We start from the raw sequence: 27,293 nt of genomic DNA, 5'->3' as shown, positions 1-27,293 counted from the left end.
AGGGTTCAATTCTCGAGCCGACTCTTTTCTCTGTAAATGTCAATGATGTTGCTATTGCTGCGGGTGATTCTTTGATCCACCTCTACACAGACGACACCATTCTGTATACATCTGGCCCTTCTTTGGACACTGTGTTAACAAACCTCCAAACAAGCTTTACTATGTTTGGGTTATCGTAACCTTGGCATGCTTCCGTTCAAGAGCACAAACGGGTTGTTTTACGTTCTGTGCCATTGAAGTTAAAAGATGGTATATTGCTTATGACCTGGCCAGGGTCCTGCTGAAAGCTGCTACAACCCTCGCTATTCTTTCCAGCGGTGGTCAGATTGGCCCCCATACAAATCAAATGCTTTGTAGAGAAAATGCTTATTACTAGGATCTGATTACACATAATTGGCTCATGATATTGCTAGACAAAAGCAGTAGCACCACAAGACATGTGAAAACATTGGCATATGTAAATGTGGAGACTGTTGAATGCCTCATTGAAAAAGTAACAACAAAGACACATTCACAGAAACACAATCCCTGTCATCCTGTATACTTCTCACACATATTAGAAGTCTACAATCACATACAATACAGTATGGCCAATTTGGCATGGGCCACTAAACTATGGTGTCGACATAGTGATGCTGTACTTTGTAAAGACCTGTCATTCTTGCAGCACCATCTAGTGGTGAAAATATAACTTACTAAAAATCATAAACATAAATCTTCTGATGACACTTTTGAGGTCCACAGAGGTTGCCTTTAAAAAGGTGAATGAAAAAAATTGTATGACTCCTAAATATATATTTTTATTTCCAAGGATGTTTTTTTTTTTTTTTTACCAGCTAGACAAGTTAAACAAAGACATGTACATGTACTGTATAGCTTAAATGAATCGATTCAGAAACAGAATCTCACGATAAAATATGCTTTCTTTTTTTTTCTAAATTGGTGATTAACAAAACGATAACATACCATTGTGACTAACACAAATATCAAATAGATTGGATACTAAAAGGATTACATTAGAATTAATGGTAGCTACATGAGACTGAAAATAAATATTGTTGTCAGTGATTCTACTACTTGTCATTGTTAAGGGATAGTTATAGTTGCTTGCTAACATATCTCAAGTTAAAAAAGTAGCATAAATATCTGACAGATTTCACACAAACATAACAAATAAGAGCATAAAATGAAGTATATAAAAGCTCAACTGTTTAAAAAAGAAAATGTTTTTCTGACTTTGGAAAAGAAACCCGGGAGACTTGATGACATCATGTCATCTTTTCCGGTATTACAAAAGCTTATTAAAATACTTATTTTTGAAACGGTGTACAAAGTATTTTAAGAACATGATCATTGTCAAGTGCTTTCTCTTCTGGCTCAAAAAAAAAAAAAAAAAAAAAACTCAAACTTCTGACATATAAAATCCAAAATACATTTCTACATGACAGATGATGTAATGATGCGTTTTGTCTCCAGAATAATCTCAAAACACTGAAAGGCATTCATGCATAGCATATTGAACAGCTAAATTGTAGGCATGAGCAAGTTAGTAACATTATTTATTAGAATAGACCTTAAAATGCATGTGATTTTGAAGCATACTCCACCATATATGCAAATGTGCAAAGCACCACAACACTGACAGTCCATTCTGTATTTGCTGTGTATTTAGACAAAATACATTCCTTTGACTCTGGATATGTGTAGAAATATATAGATGGGTTAGCTGATATCAAGAAAATGTCTGTGTGGTGTTGTGATTCTGGATGGCCAGATAGATAGCAACAATGACAAGAAGCTGCCGTGTGGGGAATCGTAGGTGGCTTGTATCAGCTACTTTTAATTTGTTCTTGATGTCTTGTTTTGAGGTGTCTATGGCTAAAATTTACTAGCTAGGTAACCAACAACTAACAATGCATTTGAGAGACAACAAGTGCTCATTGTGCAAATGTACAGTTGAAGTCGGAAGTTTACATACACCTTAACCAAATACATTTAAACTCAGTTTTTCATCATTCCTGACATGTAATCCTAGTAAAAATGCAATGTCTTAGGTCAGTTAGGATCACCACTTTATTTTAAGAATGTGAAATGTCAGAATAATAGTAGAGAGTGATTTATTTCAGCTTTTATTTATTTAATCACATTCCCAGTGGGTCAGAAGTTTACATACACTCAATTAGTATTTAGCCTTCCACAAAAAAGCTGAGTGAATGTTGGCCCATTCCTCCTGACAGAGCTGGTGTAACGGAGTCAGGTTTGTAGGCTTCCTTGCTTGCACACACTTTTTCAGTTCTGCCCACAAATTTTCTATAGGATTGAGGTCAGGGCTCGGTGATGGCCACTCCAATACCTTGAATTTGTTGACATTAAGCCATTTTGCCACAACTTTGGAAGTATGCTTGGGATCATTGTCCATTTGGAAGACCCATTTGTGACCAAGTTTTAACTTCCTGACTGATGTCTTGAGATGTTGTTTCAATATATATACATCATTTTTCCTCCTCATGATGCCATCTATTTTGTGAAGTGCACCAGTCCCTCCTGCAGCAAAGCACCCCCACAGCATGATGCTGTCACCCCAGTGCTTCATAGTTGGGATGGTGATCTTTGGCTTGCAAGCCTCCCCCTTTTTCCTCCAAACATAACAATGGTCATTATGGCCAAACAGTTCTACTTTTGTGTCATCAGACCAGAGGACATTTCTCCAAAAAGTACCATCTTTGTCCCCATGTGCAGTTGCAAACCGTAGTCTTTTTTTTTTTTTAATGGCAGTTTTGGAGCAGTGGCCTCTTCCTTGCTGAGTGGCCTTTCAGGTTATGTCGATATAGGACTCGTTTTACTGTGGATATAGATACTTTTGTACCCGTTTCCTCCAGCATCTTCACAAGGTCCTTTGCTGCTGTTCTGGGATTGATTTGCACTTTTCGCACCAAAGTACGTTCATCTCTAGGAGACAGAACGCATCAGAACGAGTTATACTTGCGTACTATTGCTTGTACAGATGAACGTGGTACCTTCAGGCATTTGGAAATTACTCCCAAGGATGAGCCAGACTGGTGGAGGTCTACAATTTTTTTATCTGAGGTCTTGGCTGATTTCTTTTGATTTTCCCATGATGTCAAGCAAAGAGGCACTGAGTTTGAAGGTAGGCCTTGAAATACATCCACAGGTACACCTCCAATTGACTCAAATGATGTCAATTAGCCTATCAGAAGCTTCTGACATAATTTTTTACATTTTCTGGAATTTTGCAAGCTGTTTAAAGGCACAGTCAACTTAGTGTATGTAAACTTCTGACCCACTGGAATTGTGATACAGTGAATTATAAGTGAAATAATCTGTCTGTAAACAATTGTTGGAAAAATTACTTGTGTCATGCACAAAGTAGATGTCCTAACCGAGTTGCCAAAACTATAGTTTGTTAACAAGACATTTGTGGAGTGGTTGAAAAACGAGTTCTAATGACTCCAACCTAAGTGTATGTAAACATCCGACTTCAACTGTACATATGTTTTCAATAAACATTGGAGACGAAATATAGTTGACATGTCAACAATTAAGCCAACCCCGTCTGTTCTGCACCATAATCGCGCACGCATCGGTTTTGTTGCTAAAACAACCAACTAGTCTTATTGCCATGGTGATAAAATAATTGAGTCGTTCATCACAATCTGGCCATGGACAGAAGTATGGTACTTTCTAGACACAAATCATAAGAACTACCAACCACTGACCATGAACACTAACAACTGAACCCTCCCCCTAACCTTACGCCTGTCCTTACCCCTAAATGAAAAACAAATATATGCTCATAAAATGTTGATATTTATTATCTTGCCAAAATGTTCCTTTCTATCATGACCATCTAGTGACTTGCGACTTCAGCCTGTGGTGTGGTCTGAAGGGGTTGTGTCCTGCCTCAGTGGGAGGAGCTACGGTCGTTGGCCACGTCCTGTAATCTGCGGAGCAGGGCCGTCTGGTTGTCCGGACACACCCTCTTGGGCGATGGCTCTTCCTCAAGCTGCATGCTGCGTTTCTTGGTGGGCGTCTCCCCGGTGCGGATCATACTGTTGATCTCCGCCAGGCGCTGCACAGAAAGAGATAGAAATCATAGACACAGGTCAGGGGGGGGTTCATCATCAATCACACGTCAGGTATGGTATGATTAAAGACTCACTGTCAGGGTTTGAAAAGTACTGTGCTAAATCAACGTTAACCAGCATACATTGTGTGCATGAGTATGTACTTGTGACTCACGTTGGATGGGCTGCTGCAGATGTAGTAGAAGATCTTGTCCCGTGCGGTAGTGGAGGGGGTGGGGGGGCTTCCAGTAGTCTTGTGGGGGGAGATGTAGATCGAGTGGTTGTGGGACAGGAGGACCCTGCGAGGGGAGCTGGTCCTCAGGGAGGGGTACGGGCACAGGGGAGGAGACTGCACCTGTCACAAAAACATTATAAGAGCATAGGCAGATACCTATTCAAAACATACATTAAATTTGTTAATGTCATTTTCCTCTCCATCCCTCACTCTCTACCTCTATCCTCTATTGCTTTTAACCAATAGGTTTGCAGAATAGAGTGAAGTTTGTAAAGATACTAGCAAGAGCCGTGTGTGGAATTCTCTTTTCTTCTAAGTTTGTAAACAAAACTCCTACTTTTTCTCCTCTTTCATCTCTCCCTTTCCTATCTTTCTCTCATTTCCTCCCTTGCAACCCCCGTCCCAAGCTCCCCCCACCCGCTCCCTCCCTCTCACTCACTCACCCCTGCAGAGGGCGAGCTGGGCGAGTAGCGGAGGGCAAAGTGACGCATCTGTTTGATGTAGACCCGGTTGTAGAAGTGGATGAGGTCTCCTCGCTCCTCCTCCCCCACCACTCCCCCCTCCTTATCCTGCTCCTGGGAGGGAGGGAGGGATGAGGAGGTGGAGGGGGCCAGGGTGGGGGTGGATGGAATGCTGCCAGGCTGCGAGGCAGGTAGGGTGCTGGTGGAACACATGGGCACCGGGCTGCTGTCTCCACTCCCTGAAGGGGGTAAAGAGTGAGGGAGGGGGGAAATAGACCGAGGGAGGGGAGAAGAGGTCCAGGAAAGAGTTTGCGTCTCAACATGTAACCCAGATCTAACACAGTGTATGTGTGTGTGTGTTCTTACCCTGCTTCTGGCTGTTGTCTGTGGGAGAGCTCTGTGTGTTTCCCACACTGCTGCCCGAGAGACGTTTCTTCTTCCCAGAGATCAACACACTCCGGTAGACCTGGTAAAGAAAATCACACACAACCAGTGGTTCCAGGGCTGCCGGAAAACTGGTGAGGTGTAATTTGCACTTTTCAATCAGTTTAATACATCAACGCAAAGCATTAAAGAAGGAGGAAAAGTGCTGTTTTTTGGACCGATTTGCCTCATGATTTGTACATTTGCACACAATTTATCTGTCCTTCACATCGGAGTGCTGCTGTAGGCTCTTTGCGTGTCTTGACCAATCAGATTCATGGAAATCGCAGGTCACGCCGGGCCGGGAACAACACTCAAGGCGCTCTCTCCACTTTCCTCCGGTATTTATTTAGCAAGCATCACCCCTGACAGACACAAGCAGAAACTCTTACATAAATGTAGCAGCCTATACACCTAAACATTAGCGATCTTACACGCTGTATTACATAGAAAGGAGACCATTTTTCAGTCTAATCAACTGTAGGCTACTAACAACAGCAGCTGCATAGACCCCTTTCTGTTTTTGCAAACATTCCAGCATGAGGGCGATGCGCGCAAGATGGAGGCAGAACAAGGGGGAGTTCTAATAGAACGCCAGCAAAAGAAGCCTCTATTTACGTGTTGATTATGAGTGCATTTCACACTACTTTTGGATCAAAATTGGATTTTAAGGCTTGATTGAATGTCCTGCCTAATATAATATTTGTGTCATCATTGTAAATCAACTTCATTATACTTTTTTTTTTTTAACACTTCTACCAGTAAAATGGCTCTTTGGCTAGCTTTTGCTTAAGCATATATCAATGAGCATTAGCATTCTAGCTTTCAACTGCTGCATCCAAACTAGTTATTTTGCAAAGATCACAACCAACTACACTGCTCAAAAAAATAAAGGGAACACTTAAACAACCCAATGTAACTCCAAGTCAATCACACTTCTGTGAAATCAAACTGTCCACTTAGGAAGCAACACTGATTGACAATAAATTGCACATGCTGTTGTGCAAATGGAATAGACAACAGGTGGAAATTATAGGCAATTAGCAAGACACCCCCAATAAAGGAATGGTTCTGCAGGTGGGGACCACAGACCACTTCTCAGTTCCTATGCTTCCTGGCTGAGGTTTTGGTCACTTTTGAATGCTGGCGGTGCGTTCACTCTAGTGGTAGCATGAGACGGAGTCTACAACCTACACAAGTGGCTCAGGTAGTGCAGCTCATCCAGGATGGCACATCAATGCGAGATGTGTCAAGAAGGTTTGCTGTGTCTGTCAGCGTAGTGTCCAGAGCATAGAGGCGCTACCACGAGACAGGCCAGTACATCAGGAGACGTGGAGAAGGCCGTAGGAGGGCAACAACCCAGCAGCAGGACCGCTACCTCCGCCTTTGTGCAAAGAAGAGCAGAAAGAGCACTGCCAGAGCCCTGCAAAATGACCTCCAGCAGGCCACAAATGTGCATGTGTCTGCTCAAACGGTCAGAAACAGACTCCATGAGGGTGGTATGAGGGCCCGACGTCCACAGGTGGGGGTTGTGCTTACAGCCCAACACCGTGCAGGACATTTGGCATTTGCCAGAGAACACCAAGATTGGCAAATTCGCCACTAGCGCCCTGTGCTCTTCACAGATGAAAGCAGGTTCACACTGAGCACGTGACAGACGTGACAGTCTGGAGACGCCGTGGAGAACATTCTGCTGCCTGCAACATCCTCCAGCATGACCGGTTTGGCGGTGGGTCAGTCATGGTGTGGGGTGGCATTTCTTTGGGGGGCCGCACAGCCCTCCATGTGCTCGCCAGAGGTAGCTTGACTGCCATTAGGTACCGAGATGAGATCCTCAGACCCCTTGTGAGATCATATGCTGGTGTGGTTGGCCCTGGGTTCCTCCTAATGCAAGACAATGCTAGACCTCATGTGGCTGGAGTGTGTCAGCAGTTCCTGCAAGAGGAAGGCATTGATGCTATGGACTGGCCCGCCCGTTACCCAGACCTGAATCCAATTGAGCACATCTGGGACATCATGTCTCGCTCCATCCACCAACACCAAGTTGCACCACAGACTGTGGTGGAGTTGGCGGATGCTTTAGTTCAGGTCTGGGAGGAGATCCCTCAGGAGACCATCCGCCACCTCATCAGGAGCATGCCCAGGCATTGTAGGGAGGTCATACAGGCACGTGGAGGCCACACACACTACTGAGCCTCATTTGGACTTGTTTTAAGGACATTACATCAAAGTTGGATCAGCCTGTAGTGTGGTTTTCCACTTTAATTTTGAGTGTGACTCCAAATCCAGACCTCCATGGGTTGATACATTTGATTTCCATTGATCATTTTTGTGATTTTGTTGTCAGCACATTCAACTATGTAAAGAAAAAAGTATTTAATAAGAATATTTCATTCATTCAGATCTAGGATGTGTTATTTTAGTGTTCCCTTTATTTTTTTGAGCAGTTTATAATCTTAGCGACTGTTCAAGCAAGAATCAAAACATCATTGTAAGTGTATGAGAAGTAATAAAAACTTAAATCTAGGCTATGTTGAATGGGCACAGATGGCGATGGCTTTCTTACTGCCACCAAGAGTCGTGCGCAGGAGTTTGGGACGTGTCGTGTACTGGAAAAAGGTCAATAGCCTAGCCTACTCTGACAGTCTGAGAACATTTCTTACTTGGCCTACAGTTGCATAGGGCAGGATTTATGATGCAAACCTGCATAAAGCAAGCTCAGCACTGTTTTATTTTCCAATCATGTTGTTTTCACTGTTTGCATATAAGAACCCCCCCCCTTGTCCTTCTTTAAAATATAATTCATATGAACAGGTTCAAGGTTGCTGCAGTTTGACAGGGTTTTCATCAACTCCGAGGCCAGGAGTTGTTCCAGGAGTATTTTTAAAACCATGTGACCTTAATAGAAAAACTCTGATCCATCAAAGCCCGTATTAAACAATTTTACAACAGATCAATCACGTGTAAGGTCCAGAGTTCTACCTGGTTAGGTTACCAGATCAGGAAAAACCAAGGGCCCTAGATATAACAAAAAAATGCCACACAACTCTGGGACCTGTGGTGCCACCTCTGAGTGGTTCCTTGACAGCATTAGCACTATTTGTGAACGTAAGCCAGTGTCCAAAGGGGGAAGAAACAGTGACGCTGTCACAGTACTATAGCCTCAAACTAGGGCTTGAAGTTTTTCCTGGTCAGGTCAGGAAAATCTCCTGGCCCTCGCCATAAGAGTTATACACTAGATGACTGATAGGGGGCGCTGTGTTGGTGCCAACACACCACCATCTTGCCACTCCCACACCATTGTCAAAAATATTTTGGAAGCTATAGAACTGCCTTTATTAATGTCTACATTTGTTTTCGCCAAGTTCATTCTATTACAGACACCTTAATACATACTTTTAAATTATATGTGAGGTAAACACACACACACACACATATATATATAAAGTTTGGACACCTACTCATTCAAGGGTTTTTTACTTTACTTTTACTGTGTTCTACATTGTAGAATAATAGTAAACACATCAAAACTATGAAATAACACTTTGAATCATGTAGTAACCAAAAACATGTTGTTGAACTGTTCTTGCCATAATATGGACTTAGCCCTATTTGGTAAAATACCATCTTCTGTATACCACCCCTACCTTGTCACAACAACTGATTGGCTCAAACGCATTAAGGAAAGAAATTCCACAAATTAACTTTTAACAAGGCACGCCTGTTAATTGAAATGCAATCCAAGTGACTACCTCATGAAGCTGGTTGAGAGAATGCCAAGAGTGTGCAAAGCTGTCATCAAGGCAAAGGGTGGCTACTTTGAAGGATCTAAAATAGAAAATATATTTCGATTTTTTGGTTACTACATGATTCCATGTGTATTATTTAATAGTTTTGATGTCTTCACTACTATTCTACAATGTAGAAAATAGTAATAATAAAGAACACGTCAAATCAAATCCCATGTTATTTGTCACATGTCACACCCTTAACCAACAATGCAGTTCAATAAAAAGTTAAGAGAATATTTACTAAATAAACTAAAGTAAGAAAATATTTACTAAATAAAGTAAAAATAAAAAGTAATACAAAATAACGAGGCTATATACAGGGGGTACCAGTACCGAGTCAATGTGCGGGGGTACAGGTTAGTCAAGTTATTTTGTACATGTAGGTAGGGGTAAAGTGACTATGCATAGATAATAAACAGCAAGTAGCAGCAGTGTAAAAACAAAGGGGGGGGGGGGGTGTCAATGTAAATAGTCTGGGTGGCCATTTGAGTAATTGTTCAGCGGTCTAATGCCTTGGGGTAGAATCTGTTAAGGAGCCTTTTGGTCCTAGACTTGGCGCTCCGGTACCGCTTGCCGTGCGGAAGCAGAGAGAACAGTCTATGACCTGGGTGACTGGAGTCTTTGACAATTTTTTGGGCCTTCCTCTGACACCGCCTAGTATAGAGGTCCTGGATTGTAGGAAGCTTGGCCCCAGTGATGTATTGGGCCGTAGGCACTAGCCTCTGTAGCACCCTATGTATGGTCAGATGCAGAGCAGATGCCATACCAGGCGGGGATGCAACCGGTCAGGATGCTCTCGATGGTGCAGCTGTAGATACTTTGGAGGATCTGGGGACCCATGCCAAATATTTGGGGTAAAAGGTGTTCTCGTGCCCTCTTCACCTTTGGACCATGATAGTTCATTGGTGATGTGGACACCAAGGAACTTGAAACTCTCTACCCGCTCCACTACAGCCCCATCGATGATAATGGGGGCTTGTTCGGCCCACCTTTTCCTGTTCCAGCTCCTTTGTCTTGATCATATTGAGGGAGAGATTGTTGTCCTGGCACCACACTGTCAGGTCTCTGACCTCCCCCTATTGACTGTCTCATCATTGTCGGTGATCCGGTGACCACTGTTGTGTCGTCAGCAAACTTAATGATGGTGTTGGAGTCGTGGTTGGCCATGGTGGAACAGGGAGTACAGGAGGGGACAAAGCACGGACCCCTGAGGGGCCCCAGTGTTGAGGATCAGCGTGGCAGATGGGTTGTTGCCTACCCTTACCACCTGGGGGCGGGCCGTCAGGAAGTCCAAGATCCAGTTACAGAGGGAGGTGATTAGTCCCATGTTCCTTAGCTTAGTGATGAGCTTTGTGGGCACTATGGTGTTGAACACTGATCTGTAGTCAATGAACAGCATTCTCACATAGGTGTTTGTTTTGTCCAGGTGGGAAAGGGCAGTGTGGAATGCGATTGAGATTGCCTCATCTGTGGATCTGTTGGGGTGGTATGCGAAATGGAGTGGGTCTAGGGTTTCCTAGGGTGTTGATGTGAGCCATGACCAGCCTTTCAAAGTTCATGGCTATCGACGCTTCCTTCGGCACATGGACTATAGTGATCTGCTTGAAACATGTAGGTATTACAGACTCAGTCAGGGAGAGATTGAAAATGTCAGTGAAGACACTTGCCAGTTGGTCCGCACATGCTTTGACTACATGTCCTAGTAATCCGTCTGGCCCTGCGACTTTGTGAATGTTGACCTATTTAAACGTCTTGCTCTCATCGACTATCGAGAGTGTGATCACACAATTGTCCGGAACGGCTGGTGCTCTCATGTATGGTTCAGTGTTGCTTGCCTCAAAGCGAGCTAAAAAGCCAATTTAGCTCATCTGGTAGACTTCTGTCACTGGGCAGCTCGTGGCTGGGTTTCCCATTGTAGTCTGTAATAGTTTTCAAGCCCTGCCACATCCGACGAGCGTCAGAGCCGGTGTAGTAGGATTCAATGTATTAGCGATTTGCCTGTTTGATAGTTCGTCTGAGGGCGTAGCGGGATTTCTTATAAGTGCCCTGATTAGTGTCCCGTTCCTTGTCTGAGGGCGTAGCGGGATTAGTGTCCCACACTAGCCTTTAGCTCGAAGCGGATGTTGCCTGTAATCCATGGCTTCTGGTTAGGATATGTACGTACGGTCACTGTTGGGACGACATTGCCGATGCACTTATTGATGAAGCCGGTGACTGAGGTGGTATACTCCTCAATGCCATTGGATGAATCCCGGAAGATATTCCAGTCTGTGCTAGCAAAACAGTCCTGTAGCATCTGCATCATCTGACCACTTCCGTATTGAGAGAGTCACTGGTACTTCCTGCTTTAGTTTTTGCTTGTAAGCAGGAATCAGAAGGATAGAATTATGTTCAGATTTGCCAAAAGGAGGGCGAGGGAGAGCTTTGTATGCGTTTCTGTGTGTGGAATAATGGTGGTTTAGAGTTTTTTCCCCCCTCTGGTTGCACGTGACATGCTGGTAGAAATTTGGTAAAATGGATAAGTTTGCCTGCATTAAGGTCCCCAGCCACTAGGAGCACCTGTTTACTTATGGCCTTATACAGCTCGTTGAGCGCGGTCTTAGTGCCAGCATCGGTTTGTGGTGGTAAATAGACAGCTATGAATAATATAGATGAGAAGTCTCTTGCTAGTGTGGTCTAAAGCTTATCATGAGGTACTCTACCTCAGGCGTGTAATACCTTGAGACTTCTTTAATATTAGAAATCGCACACCAGCTGTTATTTACAAACAGACACACACCCCTGCCCCTCGTCTTACTAGACGTAGCTTCTCAGTCCTGCCGCTGTTAGGAATACCCAGCCAGCTCTATAGTATCTGTGTTGTCGTTCAGCCACAACTCGGTGAAACATAAGATATTACAGTATGTCCCGTTGGTAGGATATTCTTAAATCGTAGATCATCCATTTTATTTTCCAGCGATTGCATGTTGGCCAAAAGTACAGACGGTAGCGGAAGTTTACTCACTTGCCTACGAGTTATCAGAAGGCAGCCCGACCTCCACCCCCTTTTTCTCCATCTTTTCTTCACGCAAATGTCGGGAGTTTGGGTCTGGTCTCGAGAAAGCAGTATATCCTTCGCGTCGGACTCATTAAAGAAAAAATCTTTGTCCAGTTCGAGGTGAGTAATCGCTGTTCTGATGTCCAGAAGCTCATTTCGGTCATAGAAGATGGTAGCAGCAACATTATGTACAAAATAATAATTAAAAAAAAGTTATAAACAAGACAACAAAATAGCACAGCTAGTTAGGCAGCCATTCCCTCCGGCGCCATTATTCGTCGGAAGGGATGAATGAGTAGGTGTGTCCAACCTTTTGACTGGTACGTATATATACACACATACGTGTCTGAATACTTTCCAAATGCACTGTACATCATTGCATAAGGCCCTACTAACAGTACTCACGCTGCTGCTGGCCTGGGGCTGAGAGCGGTAGCACTTCATGATGTTCTGGAAAGACTTGTCCTCTTTGGTCACCTGCACAACAGTAGAAACACATATACACAGCATGCTACACACACTTCCTGCGACCTTACACACCCACAGTTTATACACACCATGCACGCACGCACATCCATATCCCGCTTCCCACACAAACAATCCCAATCCGTCCAGGATTTTGCGATTCTGCTCAATTTTGACCAATCGCCACACTATTACTACATAAAACCGTCAAATCATCGCAATATTATCGCATATAACTGTCGGATCACCACACTACAAAAAGAGGGCTCGCAATTTTAACCAATCACAACACTTTTACCGCATAAATGGTTCAATCAAGCAACACGTCAACAAATCCCTCGTCAGTGCATTTTCGTGACAAAATCCTTTCACATTGCCGCAGCAAAATCAAGCATTTTGGCCCGCAACGATCACAAACAAAGTTCGATGAAATCCTGGAGGGACTGACACCCCCCCACACACACACTCTAACCCTACCTTGGTCATGACGTAAACTGCACACATGAGGAGCTGGTCTAGGTGTCGGTCCATCATGAGCTCTGTGCATTGCACCAGGGAATACTCAAAACACGTCCAGATCTTCCTCCTCAGCTCACTAGAGATGTCCAGCTTGGCACACAAGTCTCTCAGACGCACACTGGCCATGTGGTACACCTGTTGGTGGTACAGAGCAGGCACAAAACAGTACCAGGGTTTAAGTCTTTAAACTCAAGCAAAAATCCATCATTCATGGTATGAAATGCTACAGTTGTGGGGTTCTTAAAAGGTAGGGTTGAAACTGGCCGCATATGGCACAGAGGGCAGAAACAGAATACTAGGATGGATTTAAACTATTCTGAACAAAAATTTGAAACGCAACATGCAACAATTTCAAAGATTTTACTGAGTTACAGTTCACATAAGGAAATCAGTCATTTGAAATAAATTAATTGGGCCCTAATATATGGATTTCACATGACTGGAAAGGGGTGCAGCCATGGGTGGGCCTGGGAGGGGATAGGCACACCCACTTGGGAGCCAGGCCAAGCCAGCCAATCAGAATAAGTTTTAACCCACAAAAGGGTTTTATTACAGACAGAAATACTCCTCAGTATCATCAGCTGTCGACGATCCTGCAGGCGAAAAAGCCGGAAGTAGAGGTCCTGGGCTGGCGTGGTTACATGTGGTCTGCAGTTGTGAGGTCAGTTGGACATACTGCCAAATTCTCTAAAACACTGTTGGAGGCGGCTTGTGGTAGAGAAATGAACATTCAATTTTCTGGCAACAGCTCTGGTGGACATTCCTGCAGTCAGCATGTCAATTGCATGCTCCCTCAACTTGAGACATCTGTGGCATTGTGTTGTGACAAAACTCAGCACAAGGTGCACATGTGTAACGATCATGCTGTTCAATCAGCTTCTTGATATGCCACACCTGTCAGGTGAATGGATTATCTTGGCAAAGGAGAAATGCTCACTAACAGGGATTTAAACAAATTTGTGCACAACATTTGAGAGAAATAAGCTTTCTGTGCGTATGGAACATTTCTGGGACCTTTTATTCCAGCTCTTGAAACATGGGACCAACATTTTACATCTTGCGTTTATATTTTTGTTCAGTATACTTCCTCCCTATCCAAAAGATGAGATGAGTTATATTTCTAACGTGCCTGAACTATCCCTTTAAATTCAGTGACAAATGGAGATTATGTTTGTGTGCCCTTACCTTGCGGAAGAACAGCGAGAGGGAACCCTTTTTCTGAGGCTTGTTAGTGGACGGGACCTGGGCTGCCAGCTTCTTGATTGGTTTACTGGTGGCGGGGCTGCCCTGTTGGGCAGGACTGTTCAGGGTGGTGGTGGTCTGTGGTTGGCTGGTCAAAGTGCCAGTCAGGGACTGGGCAGACAGGGGCTGGAGCATGGCCGTGCCTTGTCCCGTCACACTCACCTGGACAGGGATGAAGGTGATGCCCCCATTCTCATTGGCTATTCCTGCAGAGGTCAGAGGGCATGAGATTTCTCATTAATAACCTGCATCAGTCAGAAACCCCACTATACAATGCATATAGGAGTCATATACAGTATCATTTGGCAGTAGGGGCAAAGGTGTACAGAAAACCATAATGTCATACTGTACAGTAATGAATCTGCAAACGTCACCTTGCACAGGTATGGTGACCGTCTGTCCGTTGTTAGCGGTAACCGTGGCTGTTGCCATAGTGACCACTGTCTGTCCGGCAGGGATGGTGGTGGTGACGATGGCCTGGGAGGTCCTGACGGTGGTGGTGGTGGTGGTGGAGGAGGGGTCCGATGGGGTATCGAAGGAAGCGTCCACAAACAGCCGTCTCCTGGCCGAGCCCGTGGGCGGGGAGCTGTAGCGGTCCAACAGGGTGGTGGGAGAGGGAGAAACACCTGGGGCGAAGTGGGGAGAGGAGAGGGAGGAGGTAACCAACTGACTACAACCTGTTGACTGACTGACTATTTGAATTAGTTATTGCACAACTGACAGACAAATTGACCTCCTGACTAGCTAACAAGCTAAATGACTAACCTTTCCCACCACTGTTGGTGCTTAGGTCAGTGCCATGGTTGTTAGGGAAGAGAGGGGCACTGCCAGCACTGCTGTCTCCGTTCCCATCCTCCAGGTGCTGCGGTGGCATCACCTGAACATCAATGAGAAAGATTGTTATTTTGTTCTGATTTCCGTCCAGTCCACCTTTTTCAAGACATTGATTTCAGAGTTACTTTGGTGCCAAATGATTCGGCATGTGTGCGAGAAGTGAAACTTGGCACCATTTTCTTAGCTGTGCATGTGATGAGTAGGGTGGGGATAAGGAGGGGTGCTGTGGATGTCCTACCTCCTGGCAAGCTGGTGGCTGGTTCTTGGCCTCCCTGACGCTGTCCCACAGCGGGGATCCCCCCCTCCAGGCCAGGCTCTCCAGGACCTGCTCCTCCACCTGGTTGAGATGCTTCACTACCTCCCTGAACAAGCCCTGCTCTGCCCGTACCAGCACCTCAATCACCTGAGATATATTACACAGATATGCATGAACGCATGCACGGAAGCACACATGCACAATCACACACAGACAAAAAGGGGAGAAAGTTACACACTGTCTAGTCACACACATAGCCTGCATCCGTAATGGGTCTGTGACCAAACGACCACCCCTCATCACTGTCAAGCGCTCCCTAAAACACTTCTGCAAGCAGGCCTTTCTAATCGACCAGGCCGGGATATCCTGGAATGACATTGACCTCATCCCTGGCTATTCTTTAAAAGTGCCTTCCTCACCATCTTAAATAAGCATGCCCCGTTCAAAAAATGTAGAACTAGAAATAGATATAGTCCTTGGTTCACTCCAGACCTGTCTGCCCTTGACCAGCACAAAAACATCCTGTGGTGTTCTGCATTAGCATCGAATAGCCCCTGTGATATGCAACTTTTCAGGGAAGTTAGGAACAAATATACACAGGCAGTTAGGAAAGCTAAGGCTAGCTTTTTCAAACAGAAATTTGCTTCCTGTAGTACTAACTCAAAAAAGTTCTGGGACACTGCAAAGTCCATGGAGAATAAGAATACCTCCTCCCAGCTGCCCACTGCTCTGAGACAAGGAAACACTGTCACCACAGATAAATCCACTATAATTGAGAATTTCAATAAGCATTTCTCTACGGCTGGCCATACTTTCCACCTGGCTACCCCTACCCCGGTCAACTGCCCGGCACCCTCCACAGCAGTCCGCCAAAGCCCCCACCATTTCTCCTTCACCCAAATCCAGATAGCTGATGTTCTGAAAGAAAATCTGGACCCCTACAAATCAGCCGGGCTAGACAATCTGGACCCTCTCTTTCTAAAATGATCTGCCCGAAATTGTTGCAACCCCTATTACTAGCCTGTTCAACCTCTCTTTCGTATCGTCTGAGATTCCTAAAGATTGGAAAGCTGCTGCGGTCATCCAACTCTTCAAAGGGGGTGACACGCTAGACCAAAACTGCTACAGACCTATATCTATCCTACCCTGTCTTTATAAGGTCTTCGAAGGCCAAGTTAACAAACCATTTCGAATCCCACCATACCTTCTCCGCTATGCAATCTGGTTTCAGAGCTGGTCATGGGTGCACCTCAGCCACGCTCAAGGTTCTAAACGACATCATAACCGCCATCGATAAGAGACATTACTGTGCAGCCGTATTCATCGACCTGGCCAAGGCTTTTGACTCTGTCAATCACCACATTCTTATTGGCAGACTCGACAGCCTTGGTTTCTCAAATTATTGCCTTGCCTGGTTTACCAACGACTTCTCAGACAGAGTTCAGTGTGTCAAATCGGAGGGCCTGTTGTCCAGACCTCTGGCAGTCTCTATGGGGGTGCCACAGGGTTCAATCCTCGAGCCGACTCTCTTCTCTGTATACATCAATGATGTTGCTCTTGCTGCTGGTGATTCTCTGATACACCTCTACGCAGACGACACCATTCTGTATACTTCTGGCCCCTCTTTGGACACGGTGTTAACTAACCTCCAGACGAGCTTCAATGCCATACAACTCTCCTTCCGTAGCCTCCAACTGCTCTTAAATGCAAGTACAACTAAATGCATGCTATTCAACCGATCACTGCCCGCACCTGCTTGCCCGTCCAGCATCACTACTCTGGACAGCTCTGACTTAGAATACGTGGAGAACTACAAATACCTAGGTGTCTGGTTAGACTGTAAACTCTCCTTCCAGACTCACATTAAGCATCTCCAATCCAAAATTAAATCTAGAATCGGCTTCCTATATCACAACAAAGCATCTTTCACTCATGCTGCCAAACATACCCTCGTAAAACTGACCATCCTACCAATCCTTCGTTGATGTCATCTATAAAATAGCCTCCAACACTCTACTCAACAAACTGGATGCAGTCTATCACAGTGCCATCAGTTTTGTCACCAAAGCCCCATACACTACCCACCATTGCGACCTGTTCGCTCTCGTTGGTTGGCCCTCGCTTCATACTCGTCGCCAAACCCACTGGCTGCAGCTTATCTACAAGTCTCTGCGAGGTAAAGCCCCACCTATTCTCAGCTTACTGTTCACCATAGCAGCACCCACTCGTAGCACACAGGTATATCTCACTGGTCACCCCCAAAGCCAATTCCTCCTTTGGTCGTCTTTCCTTCCAGTTCTCTGCTGCCAATGACTGGAACGAACTGCAAAAATCACTAAAGCTGGAGACTCATATCTCCCTCACTAGCTTTAAGCACCAGCTGTCAGAGCAGCTCACAGATCACTGCACCTGTACATAGCCCATCTATCTACCTACCTCATCCCCATACAGTATTTATTTATTTATCTTGCTCCTTTGCACCCCAGTATCTCTACTTGCACATTCATCTTCTGCACATCTACCATTCCAGTGTTTAATTGCTATATTGTAATTACTTCGCCACCATGGCCTATTTATTGCCTTACCTCCTTATCTTACCTCATTTACACTCACTGTATATAGACATTTTGTTTTCTTTTGTTCTGTTGTATTATTGACTATGTTTTGTTTATTCCATGTGTAACTCTGTGTTGTTGTACGTGTCGAATTGCTATGCTTTATCTTGGCCAGGTCGCAGTTCCAAGTGAGAACTTGTTCTCAACTAGCCTACCTGGTTAAATAAAGGTGAAATAAATCAAATAAATATCACAATCAAATAAATAAAACACACTCGTGACTAACACACACACTCGTGACTAGGACAATCACACATACAAACCCATAATACGTACAATAATACGTACAATAAGTACAAGCATGTACCTTGTAGAAGTGGTATGCGGGGAGCTGGAAGATGTGTATGACTCGTGGGAAGTCCCCTGGGGGTCGGTAGGAGAAGATGACAATCTCTAGACAGCAGGCCAGCAGAGAGCGCTGGAACACATCCTGCTCCAGAATACCCTAAGGACACACAACAGAACAAAGGGTTTATTGCTCATCCACCATAGAGAACAAATTATTTTCCATATTTTACAAGCAGGACTGGCAGAGATGAAAGTGTCATAACATGCAATATCTCAACATAGAGCCCAATTTAAACATATACTGTGTACAAAACATTAGGAACACCTTCCAAATATTGAGTTGCACCCCGTTTTGCCTTGTGAACAGCATCAATTTGTCTGGGTATGGACTCTACAAGGTGTCTAAAGCGCTCCACAGGGATGCTGGCCCATGTTGGCTCAAATACTTCCCACAGTTGTGTCAAGTTGGCTGGTTGTCCTTTGGGTGGTGGACCATTCATGATACACTCGGGAAACTGTTGAGTGTGAAAAACTCAGCAGCGTTGCAGTTCTTGACATACTCATACCGGTGCACCTGGCACCTACTACTATACCCCATTCAAGGGCACTTAAATATTTTGTCTTGCTCATTCCCCCTCTGAATGGCACACATACACAATCCATGTCTCAATTGTCTCAAGGCTTAAAAATCCTTCTTTTACCTGTCTCCTCACCTTCATCTACACTGAATGAAGTGGATTTAACAGGTGACATCAATAAGGGATCATAGCTTTCCCCTGGATTCAACTGGTCAGTCTGCCATGGAAAGAGCAGGTGTTCCTAATGTTTTGTACACTCAGTGTATATGTGAACTGAAAATAAAATACCGTAACTTGGACCTTTGCATAAATCATGCTTTGACGTGAATGGGAAATGTGTGTGCAATTTCTAGTTAGCTACAGAAAACTGAGCTGAGCTAGCAGGGCAGCGCAGGTGGGACTCACAGAGAGGTCCGTGTCGCCCAGTCTCTCCTTCTCCTGGTCAATGACGGCCTCCAGGGTTTTATAGTAGAGCGCCTCCGCCAGGCGGAAGTACTTCACTGCAATGTCTTTCCCCAGTCCTGCGTTCTCCTCCCCTTTGCCCTCAAAGTGCTGACAATAGACCTGGCACATGTCCTTCAGCCTAGTGGAGATGGTCTCACTTGGGTCTCTGGCACACGCCCTGGAACAAGACAGAGACAGTTACTGATAAATCACCCTCCAAACTCATACTTACACCCCAAAACTGTTATAACACCTTTCATGGCTCAAATACTAACAACCGGAAATGAAAATAGACAACTGAACTCTTCCGTGTGGTAACAATATAAGCATGGGTGAGTATTTGAAAAAGTAAGGCCTTTCTAATAAATAAAACACTAAATAATAACAATCTGTATGTGGTTCACACACACACAGAATATGGAATCTGACTGGCCACCCAAGTGGCCCCCCCCAGAGATTTTGAGTTTGGTTGTCTCTGAATATATTGATATTTTTGACAAAGATGCACACCTTCAGCAAGACTCATCAATCTCACCGGAGAAAGAATACAATACGAGCAGGGGCAAACAGCGCCCCTCTGCCTTTGTATGTGTAGCTCATGTATCTGATGCCATCTGGCCAAAAAGAGTATGACATGTCATATTATTTTTGACCAGACAGCATCAGATACATGGGCTACAGACACTAAGATGGAGGGGCGCTGTTTGCCTCGCTCGGATGCTTTCTCTGTTGAATTAGACTCAGCCTCTTGCAAATCGAAGGAGAATGATGAAACAGGGATAGACACAAATGAGAAATCGCATTAGAAAAAGGTTTTATTTTTTTATTGTAACATTTTTTGGGGGGAAGCCTGGCTTCCTTTGGCATCCATGAATACACACCACTTTATAGGCTGAATGTCATTACACTGATGGTGTTTGTAATAGGATGTCCCTTTCCATTCAAGTGGTGGGTGCACAGTGCACTGTTCGGATGCTAGACTTATTTTGGAGTAGACGAAAGTGCACAGGTAACCCTACATTTTGAAGTGATTTGTTAAGACAATCGGGGGAAAACATCCTGACTGGTTGTGTTCATGACACATTAAAAAGGTAACACATTTTTACAGTTAAATTACATGTCTTTACCATGAAGTCCATCAAAAACAAAGTGCACACATAGGAGGTCCGGTAAAAAGTGCACACATAGGAGACCCCCTAAATGTCACGGTATAGTAAGCATTTTGGATGCCACTTTCAAGAGAATTTACTACGTATGCTAATACCCGTATATAAAATCACAACCTTGAATGCAAACACTGTAACAAGGCTTTTGGTTTAATTGATTTATGATTTATTGAACAGGGAAATGTACCAAAACTAAGCTGAAGCATTTCATGCGCTGAACCATCAGAATTATATATATTTTTTTTAAATCCACCTTGCTTCGATTAAGGTTAAAAATGTTTTGGCCCCACAAAACTGGGTCTGTGCTCCACCTTGGCCACCCCATTAAAAATGTTCTGGGCCACTGGTGTGGTTGTGTGCAGCTTAGAATATATTTTATTATTTGTATTGTGTGCAATACCTCAGTAAGTCTGTGAGTCTGCCACTGGGGCGGTGTTTGAGTCCTGTGAGCAGGCTGTGGAGTCGACCAACACTCTGCATGGCTGTAGATACCGGCGTGCCCAGACAGTTGTCCTGGACATACTTAAGACCCGTCAGGGGAGTAGACACCTTCAAGGCCGAGGCCTACAGGACACACAATAGGATTACTGTACATTTGCATTGAATTCAAACTCAGACACAAGACGTGCATGTGCGTTTGTGTGTTACAGTAATCATAATAACAGCAGCACATGTCATACATAACAAGCAATAATGTATAATAATAGTATAATAATGTGTGTGTGTGTGTGTGTCTTACAGTCAGACTGCTGTAGAGTCTGTATGCGGAGGCGTCCTGGTTCTTTACTCCCACACAGAGACAGGGGCCTGGTGTGCCAATGTCTTCATTGGCCCCCTCTCCCAGGAAGATCCTCTCATCCAGACCCCCTGTGGCTAGAACATGCTCCTCGTACACACGCCCCATGGACGCACTAGACAAACACACACACACACAAATACACTGAGTATACTGAACACTAGGAACACATTGACCCTCAGAACAGCCTAAATTTGTCTCAATTGTCTCAAGGCTTAAAAATAATTATTTAACCTATCTTCCCTTCATCTACACTGATTGAAGTGGATTTAAGTGACATCAATAAGGGATCATGGCTTTCACCTGGTCAGTCTATTTCATGGAAAGATCAGGTGTTCTTAATGGTTTGTATACTCAGTGTATATGAAATGTTGAATATTAATCAGAAGACTATCAATATCTGCTCTGTGAAGAGAGACAAGATAAGGATTGACTTACAAACTGTCTCCAAAATTCATAGGATCGAAGAAGCCAGTCAAGCTATCTTCTTTCCCTTTGAGAATCTGTTGATGACACAGAAAATCCATGATGAGACAAGGCAGACAAGTAGATTGTGTAGGACTACGGTGTGTGTGTGTGTGTGTGTGTGTAGGACTGAGGTGTGTGTGTGTGTGTGTGTGTGTGTGTGTGTGTGTGTGTGTGTGTGTGTGTAGGACTGAGGTGTGTGTGTGTGTTTGTAGGACTGAGGTGTGTGTGTGTGTGTGTGTGTGTGTGTGTGTGTGTGTGTGTGTGTGTGTGTGTGTGTGTGTGTGTGTGTGTGTGTGTGTAGGACTGAGGTGTGTGTGCCTAACCTTCTTATGGAAGAGCCTCTTGATGAACGGTTTCCAGAAGTGTTCCTTGACCCCCTTGGCCTCCAGCACCAGGCCATCATGCAGTTCACACAGCTGTTCTATGAAGCAGTAAGGCCCTGCAGTAGGCTTGTAGTCCTTACTGTTGAAGTCCTCAGGAAGGCCTGTAGATCAGACGAGACATAGCAGCTTCCTGCATTAGATGCAAGTGATAAGGTATTACAGTAACTATGCAGTAACACGGAAAAGGACCACAGAGATTGAACATACTCTACGTACGGATCATGCGAGTAACCACACATGTATGCATGCATGCATGCCTGCACACACGTACACATGCACGGATACTGGTTGGATACTATGAATGTTGTTATCTATAGGAAGATAGTGAGGGTATATACAGTGCATTCGGAAAGTATTCAGACCCCTTGACTTTTTCCAAATTTTGTTACATTACAGCCTTATTCTAAAATGGATTACATTGCTCCCCCCATAAATGTACACACAATACCCCATAATGACAAAACAAAAACAGTTTTTTTTGCCATTTTTTAAACTGAAATATCAGATTTAAATGAGTTTTCAGACCCTTTACTCAGCACTTTGTTGAAGCACCTTTGGCAGCGATTACAGCCATGAGTCTTCTTGGGTATGATGCTACAAGCTTGGCACACTTGTATTTGGGGAGTTTCTCCCATTCTTCCCTGCAGATCCTCTCAAGCTCTGTCGGGTTGGATCTCTCATCTCTCCAGAGATGTTTGATCGGGTTCAAGTCCGGGCTCTGGCTGGGCAACTCAAGGACATTCAGAGACTTGTCCTGAAGCCACTCCGGTGTTGTCTTGGCTGTGTGCTTAGGGTCGTTGTCCTGTTAGAAGATGAACCTTCGCCCCAGTCTGAGGTCCTGAGCGCTTTGGAGCAGGTTTTCATCAAGGATCTCTCTGTACTTTGCTCTGTTCATCTTTCCCTTGATCCTGACTAGTCACCCAGTTCCTGTCGCTGAAAAACGTCCCCACAGCATGATGCTGCCACCACCATGCTTCACTGTAGGGATGGTGGCAGGTTTCTTCCAAACATGACATTTGGCATTCAGGCCAAAGATTTCATCAAACCAGATCATGTTTTTTCTCATGGTCTGAGTCCTTTAAGTGCCCTTTGGCAAACTCCAAGCGGGCTGTCATGTGCCTTTTACTGAGGAGGGGCTTCTGTCTGGCCACTCTACCATAAAGGCCTGATTGGTGGAGAGCTGCAGTGATGGCTGTCCTTCTGGAAGGTTCTCCCATCTCCACAGAGGAACTCTGGAGCTCTGCCAGAGTGACCAACGGGTTCTTGGTCACCTCCCTGACCAAAGCCCTTCTCCCCCGATTGAGCAGTTTGGCCAGGCGGCCAGCTCTAGGAAGAGTCTTGGTGGTTCCAAACTTCTGCAATTTAAGAATGATGGAGGCCAATGTGTTCTTGGGGACGTTCAATGCTGCAGAAATGTTTTGGTACCCTTCCCAGATCTGTGCCTCGACACAATCCTGTCTAGGAACTCTACGGACAATTCCTTCGACCTTATGGCTTGGTTATTGCTCTGACATGTACTGTCAACTGTGGGACCTTATATAGACAGGTGTGTGCCTTTCCAAATCATGTACAATCAATTGAATTCACCACAGGTGGACTCCAATCAAGTTGTGGAAACATCTTAAGGATGATCAATAGAAACAGGATGAACCTGAGCTCATTTTCTAGTCTCATAGCAAAGGGTCTGAATACTTATGTAAATAAGGTATTTAAAAGATAATAATAATAAATGTAAAAAAAAAAATCTAAAAACCTATTATCACTTCGTCATTATGGGGTATTGTGTGTACATTGATAACGTAACAAAATGTGGAAAAAGCCAAGGGGTAGGAATACTTTCCGAATGTACTGTATGCATAGGGGGTGCAAGATGGGAGGATAGGGAGGGGATATCGGTTTGGGCCGGGAGGTCACCTTTGAAGTTGGGGTTGAGCAGCTCCTTCCTGGTGTTACACAGCAGAGCGTTGGAGAAAACCAGGTCCAGAGCACACAGCAGCAGGTGGTATGAGTTCACCAGGTCATCACTGATCATAGGGAAGTTTCCTGGCAGGGGAGGGAGAGAGAAGAGACATTGAAATAATCATCATAATAATAATAATAAGTAGGATTTTACACTGCTTTTCTAAGACACAAAGATAGTTTGGCACAATGATCTGGTCCTAACAATAAAGCTTGTTGAAATGAATTGATCTGAAAGATAGAGATGTCTCGCGTTGACAGCAGAGTAGTGCTGTCCTTGGCATGCCCAGTGCCCAATGTAGAGTAGCTAGCCCTTGTCAGTTATACTTTGTGAGTAAACAAATAGTGATCACTTCACATAGCCTTCGAACTATCCTTTTCTCAGGACCCCACTGATCCCTAGTCCTTTCCCCTCTGTCCTCCCCCTCTTGTCCTGTCTTTTGCCATGAACGAAACAGAAGTACTCACCTTTAGCGTTGACAAACAGAATCCAGCAGAAGTTGAAGACTTCAGCGACGGTGCAGGGATGGCGCCTAAATCAGAATAAGTCGGCGGTCAGTCTGGTCAAGGAGACTGACCGCTGTGCTCAGAGATCTCACGATCTGGCTGGCACCAGGATAGAAACAATTCCATTTGTACATTCTAGCCATTTAGCAGATGATCTTATCCAGAGCAACTTACAGTAGTGAAGTGAGTGCACCCATCTACTTGACTTTGTTCAAGAGCGGTCAAACTATTGTAGAAAATAGTGATGTGTCAGAACTTCATAGCGAGCTACAGTATCAACAACTAACTCACCTCTGTTTGCGGCTCCTGTGGACTCTGGGTGGGTCGTCAGAGGGTGCCTTAAAGATGGCTTTGAATATGGGGATATATTTCTTGAAGATGACGGCAGAAATTGTGAAATTCCTCTCCAGCTTCTCCGTGCTCTGGCAAAAGTCTTGGGGCAGACTTGCCATGTCCTGCCATTTCTTCATCTTGTTAAAGAACTCAATGAGGCTGCAATCAGAAACAGGGCAACTGTTTGAGAAATGACAGTATTTCCAGTTCAATAAATTATATATTACATTGGACAGTTATGTTGTTAGTAGATGTGTGGTTCCTTGTTCAGCATTACACAAATAACCAGGTTGGAATCAGAATCCAAGAACTAGGCAAGAAACCATATGGACTGCTATGCAAATCTATGGAGGACTTTGTGTGAAAGTCCTTTAGTAAGTTATATATGAAGTGGGGCACATTTAGGGCCAGTTTCCTGGACACAGATTAAGCCTAGTCCTAGACTAAGAGGCACGTTCAATGTATAATTTCCATTGAACATGCTTTATTAGTCTAGGATTAGGCTTAATCTGTATCCGGGAAACCGGACCATAGGGACTAGTGCCTGGGCATACGCACCTTTGTTCTGAACAGCTGAGGATCCTGGTCAGAGAGACATAGTTTCCCTCCGCGGTGCCCTTTCCCACCGTTGGTATGGCTGTCCTGCAGGCCACATAGAGAGCACAGGCTAACCAGTGTAGCTCACTGCCCTGTAAGAAAGGGGGATGGAGAAAGAGAGAGGGGGGGGTGTTACTTTTTCTGTCCCAGGCTCTATCTCACTATTAAGTATACCAGTTAGAGCTGGTGGGGTCAGAGAGGAGATATGCCATGTTAGAAATTCTCCCCTCTAGTGGTTTCTTCTGTAATCCCTGTTCCTAATTTTGTGTCATACCACCTCCAAATAAACCATACACAGATACAGCAGATGGCTAACCCTTATGAGGAAAGGTTTGTGAATAAGGCACATGCACAATGCAGACTTTATTATAACAACCCTGATATTCATAACTATACCATATTTAAAAAAAATATCAAGTAAGCTGGATCATTCAGTGTTAGGACCAAAGAGCAGCGCCCCCTTTTCTAGACCAGGGGTTGCCAACTTAGAGGCTGCACCCCCCATATGGGGTGGCAATGTTCCGCGGGACCTTCCTTGATTTGAGGAGTAATTTTTTGTTTGTTTTTATACTGATCTAAAAATAATAAATAATACATCTACGATGCTTTAAGCTAAAAACAAGAGGTGAAATGAGAGAGGAAGACTTGACTCTAATGCACATGGGGGAATATATTTGTCTCAATGTCATTCAGAAGCTGAGCAACAACCTTCTAAAGTCAAGGAGTCAAAGAAATGGGACTTTGTATGGGAAGCAATCTTATACAATATGTGACTCTGTCGCTATCAATTGATCTATTCACTTTATGTAAAAGAGGATATGCATCATTAAATAGAGGGTTCATATAAATTATCTTAATAAACATATTTGGTAGCGGAATAACATTTGGGGAAATAGGGTCTAGAGTTTATTTACAGTAAGCATCATTAAAGAGCCTACCTAAATAAAGAGCCAACCTAAAATATGTCATCATGTCTTGTTAAACTATGTAGTTTGCAGGAAATTAGCTTCAAAAACAAAACCCTTTTCCTTGGTCCCTCAAATAAAATAAAAAAATCAAGCTGGTGGTGTATTTAGTATAAGGTATCTCGATAAACAACATTTTGTAGTGACATTTTTTAAATGTGAAAAAGGGAGCCCTGGGGGGGAAAGGTTGGGAACCTCTGACCCCAGTTAACCTTGTCCTATTCTAAACCATGAGATTGGTCCGCCTCTAAAACTGACGCAGACCGGTAAATTCAGACCGGTAAACTCCTCCCCTTTCACAGAAAAATATCACAAATAATGGAGTTTTATATCAAATATTTATGTAAAACTACAAACGTAATACAAGCTGCGTCTTTAAATATGAAATGAGACGACGTAAAATGTCGGTCGTGAAAGGTAGAGGCAATGCTATTCTGCAAGTGAAGCCTGTGGTAAACCGGTTGCCAAAATGGCTAAATGTATATTACTGTACAATATACAAAGCAAAACATATTTACCTCTAATGTGTAATTTTTGCTTATGTTTTCGTAACTCTTCCATGCTTCGTTGCTCGCCTCCTCGTCCATATTCAAAGCTCGACAGAGATCTTCAAACCCCTGCCTTGTTTTCTGTAAAAAGTCTTCCTCCTCGTTCATTTTGACTGTTCCAAAGGGTACACAGCAAATAGATTCGGGTCTAAATTACAACGCAGTTGCAAAGCAGAGTCGACTCAAGCGCGGTTTGTTACAACGTACATATAAACAATGTTACTATTCGTATTGTGCGATCCAATATACAGTGGGTGCTATACAGTGTAGCCATTTAAATGTCCTTTGAGTGAAAGCT

The 27,293-nt window shown here is 44.1% G+C and overlaps 1 protein-coding gene across 2 annotated transcripts; it reads right to left on the bottom strand.

Annotated features, from left to right (window-relative positions):
* Window positions 1–780: 780 nt before the first annotated feature.
* Window positions 781–27,293, bottom strand: LOC139408028 (retinoblastoma-like protein 2). 2 transcript variants are annotated; one of them, XM_071151866.1, is made up of 21 exons: window positions 26,966–27,293; window positions 25,444–25,574; window positions 24,844–25,044; window positions 24,514–24,578; window positions 24,001–24,129; window positions 22,027–22,187; window positions 21,674–21,738; window positions 21,179–21,350; window positions 20,840–21,003; window positions 19,235–19,451; window positions 18,271–18,408; window positions 15,331–15,495; window positions 15,024–15,135; window positions 14,633–14,884; window positions 14,202–14,464; window positions 12,975–13,151; window positions 12,438–12,509; window positions 5,148–5,247; window positions 4,764–5,020; window positions 4,261–4,440; window positions 781–4,090 (listed from the first exon to the last, which is right to left on the bottom strand). In XM_071151866.1, the coding sequence occupies exons 1-21, from the start codon at window positions 27,101–27,103 to the stop codon at window positions 3,923–3,925; spliced, it is 3,327 nt and encodes a 1,108-aa protein (XP_071007967.1). In that variant the 5' UTR covers window positions 27,104–27,293; the 3' UTR covers window positions 781–3,922. The 2 variants fall into 2 exon arrangements, with proteins under 2 accessions (XP_071007967.1, XP_071007963.1); XM_071151862.1 differs by having other exon boundaries at window positions 3,811–4,090; window positions 4,261–4,434; window positions 26,966–27,286.

This window comes from Oncorhynchus clarkii, chromosome 1 (assembly GCF_045791955.1).
Source record: "Oncorhynchus clarkii lewisi isolate Uvic-CL-2024 chromosome 1, UVic_Ocla_1.0, whole genome shotgun sequence".
In the NCBI taxonomy this organism is placed as follows: Eukaryota; Metazoa; Chordata; class Actinopteri; order Salmoniformes; family Salmonidae; genus Oncorhynchus; species Oncorhynchus clarkii.
The sequence above is the reverse complement of the archived record's forward strand: the minus strand, read 5'-3'. Positions and strand labels throughout refer to the sequence as shown.

Coding starts and splice junctions, on each gene's coding strand:
- LOC139408028 (XM_071151866.1), bottom strand. CDS start 27,103: ATGAACGAGGAGGAAGACTTTTTACAGAAAACAAGGCAGGGGTTTGAA. Junction 22,188..24,000: donor GCTCAACCCCAACTTCAAAG/GTGACCTCCCGG, acceptor TCTGATCTACAG/GCCTTCCTGAGGACTTCAAC. Junction 15,136..15,330: donor AGCCACCAGCTTGCCAGGAG/GTAGGACATCCA, acceptor ATTGATGTTCAG/GTGATGCCACCGCAGCACCT.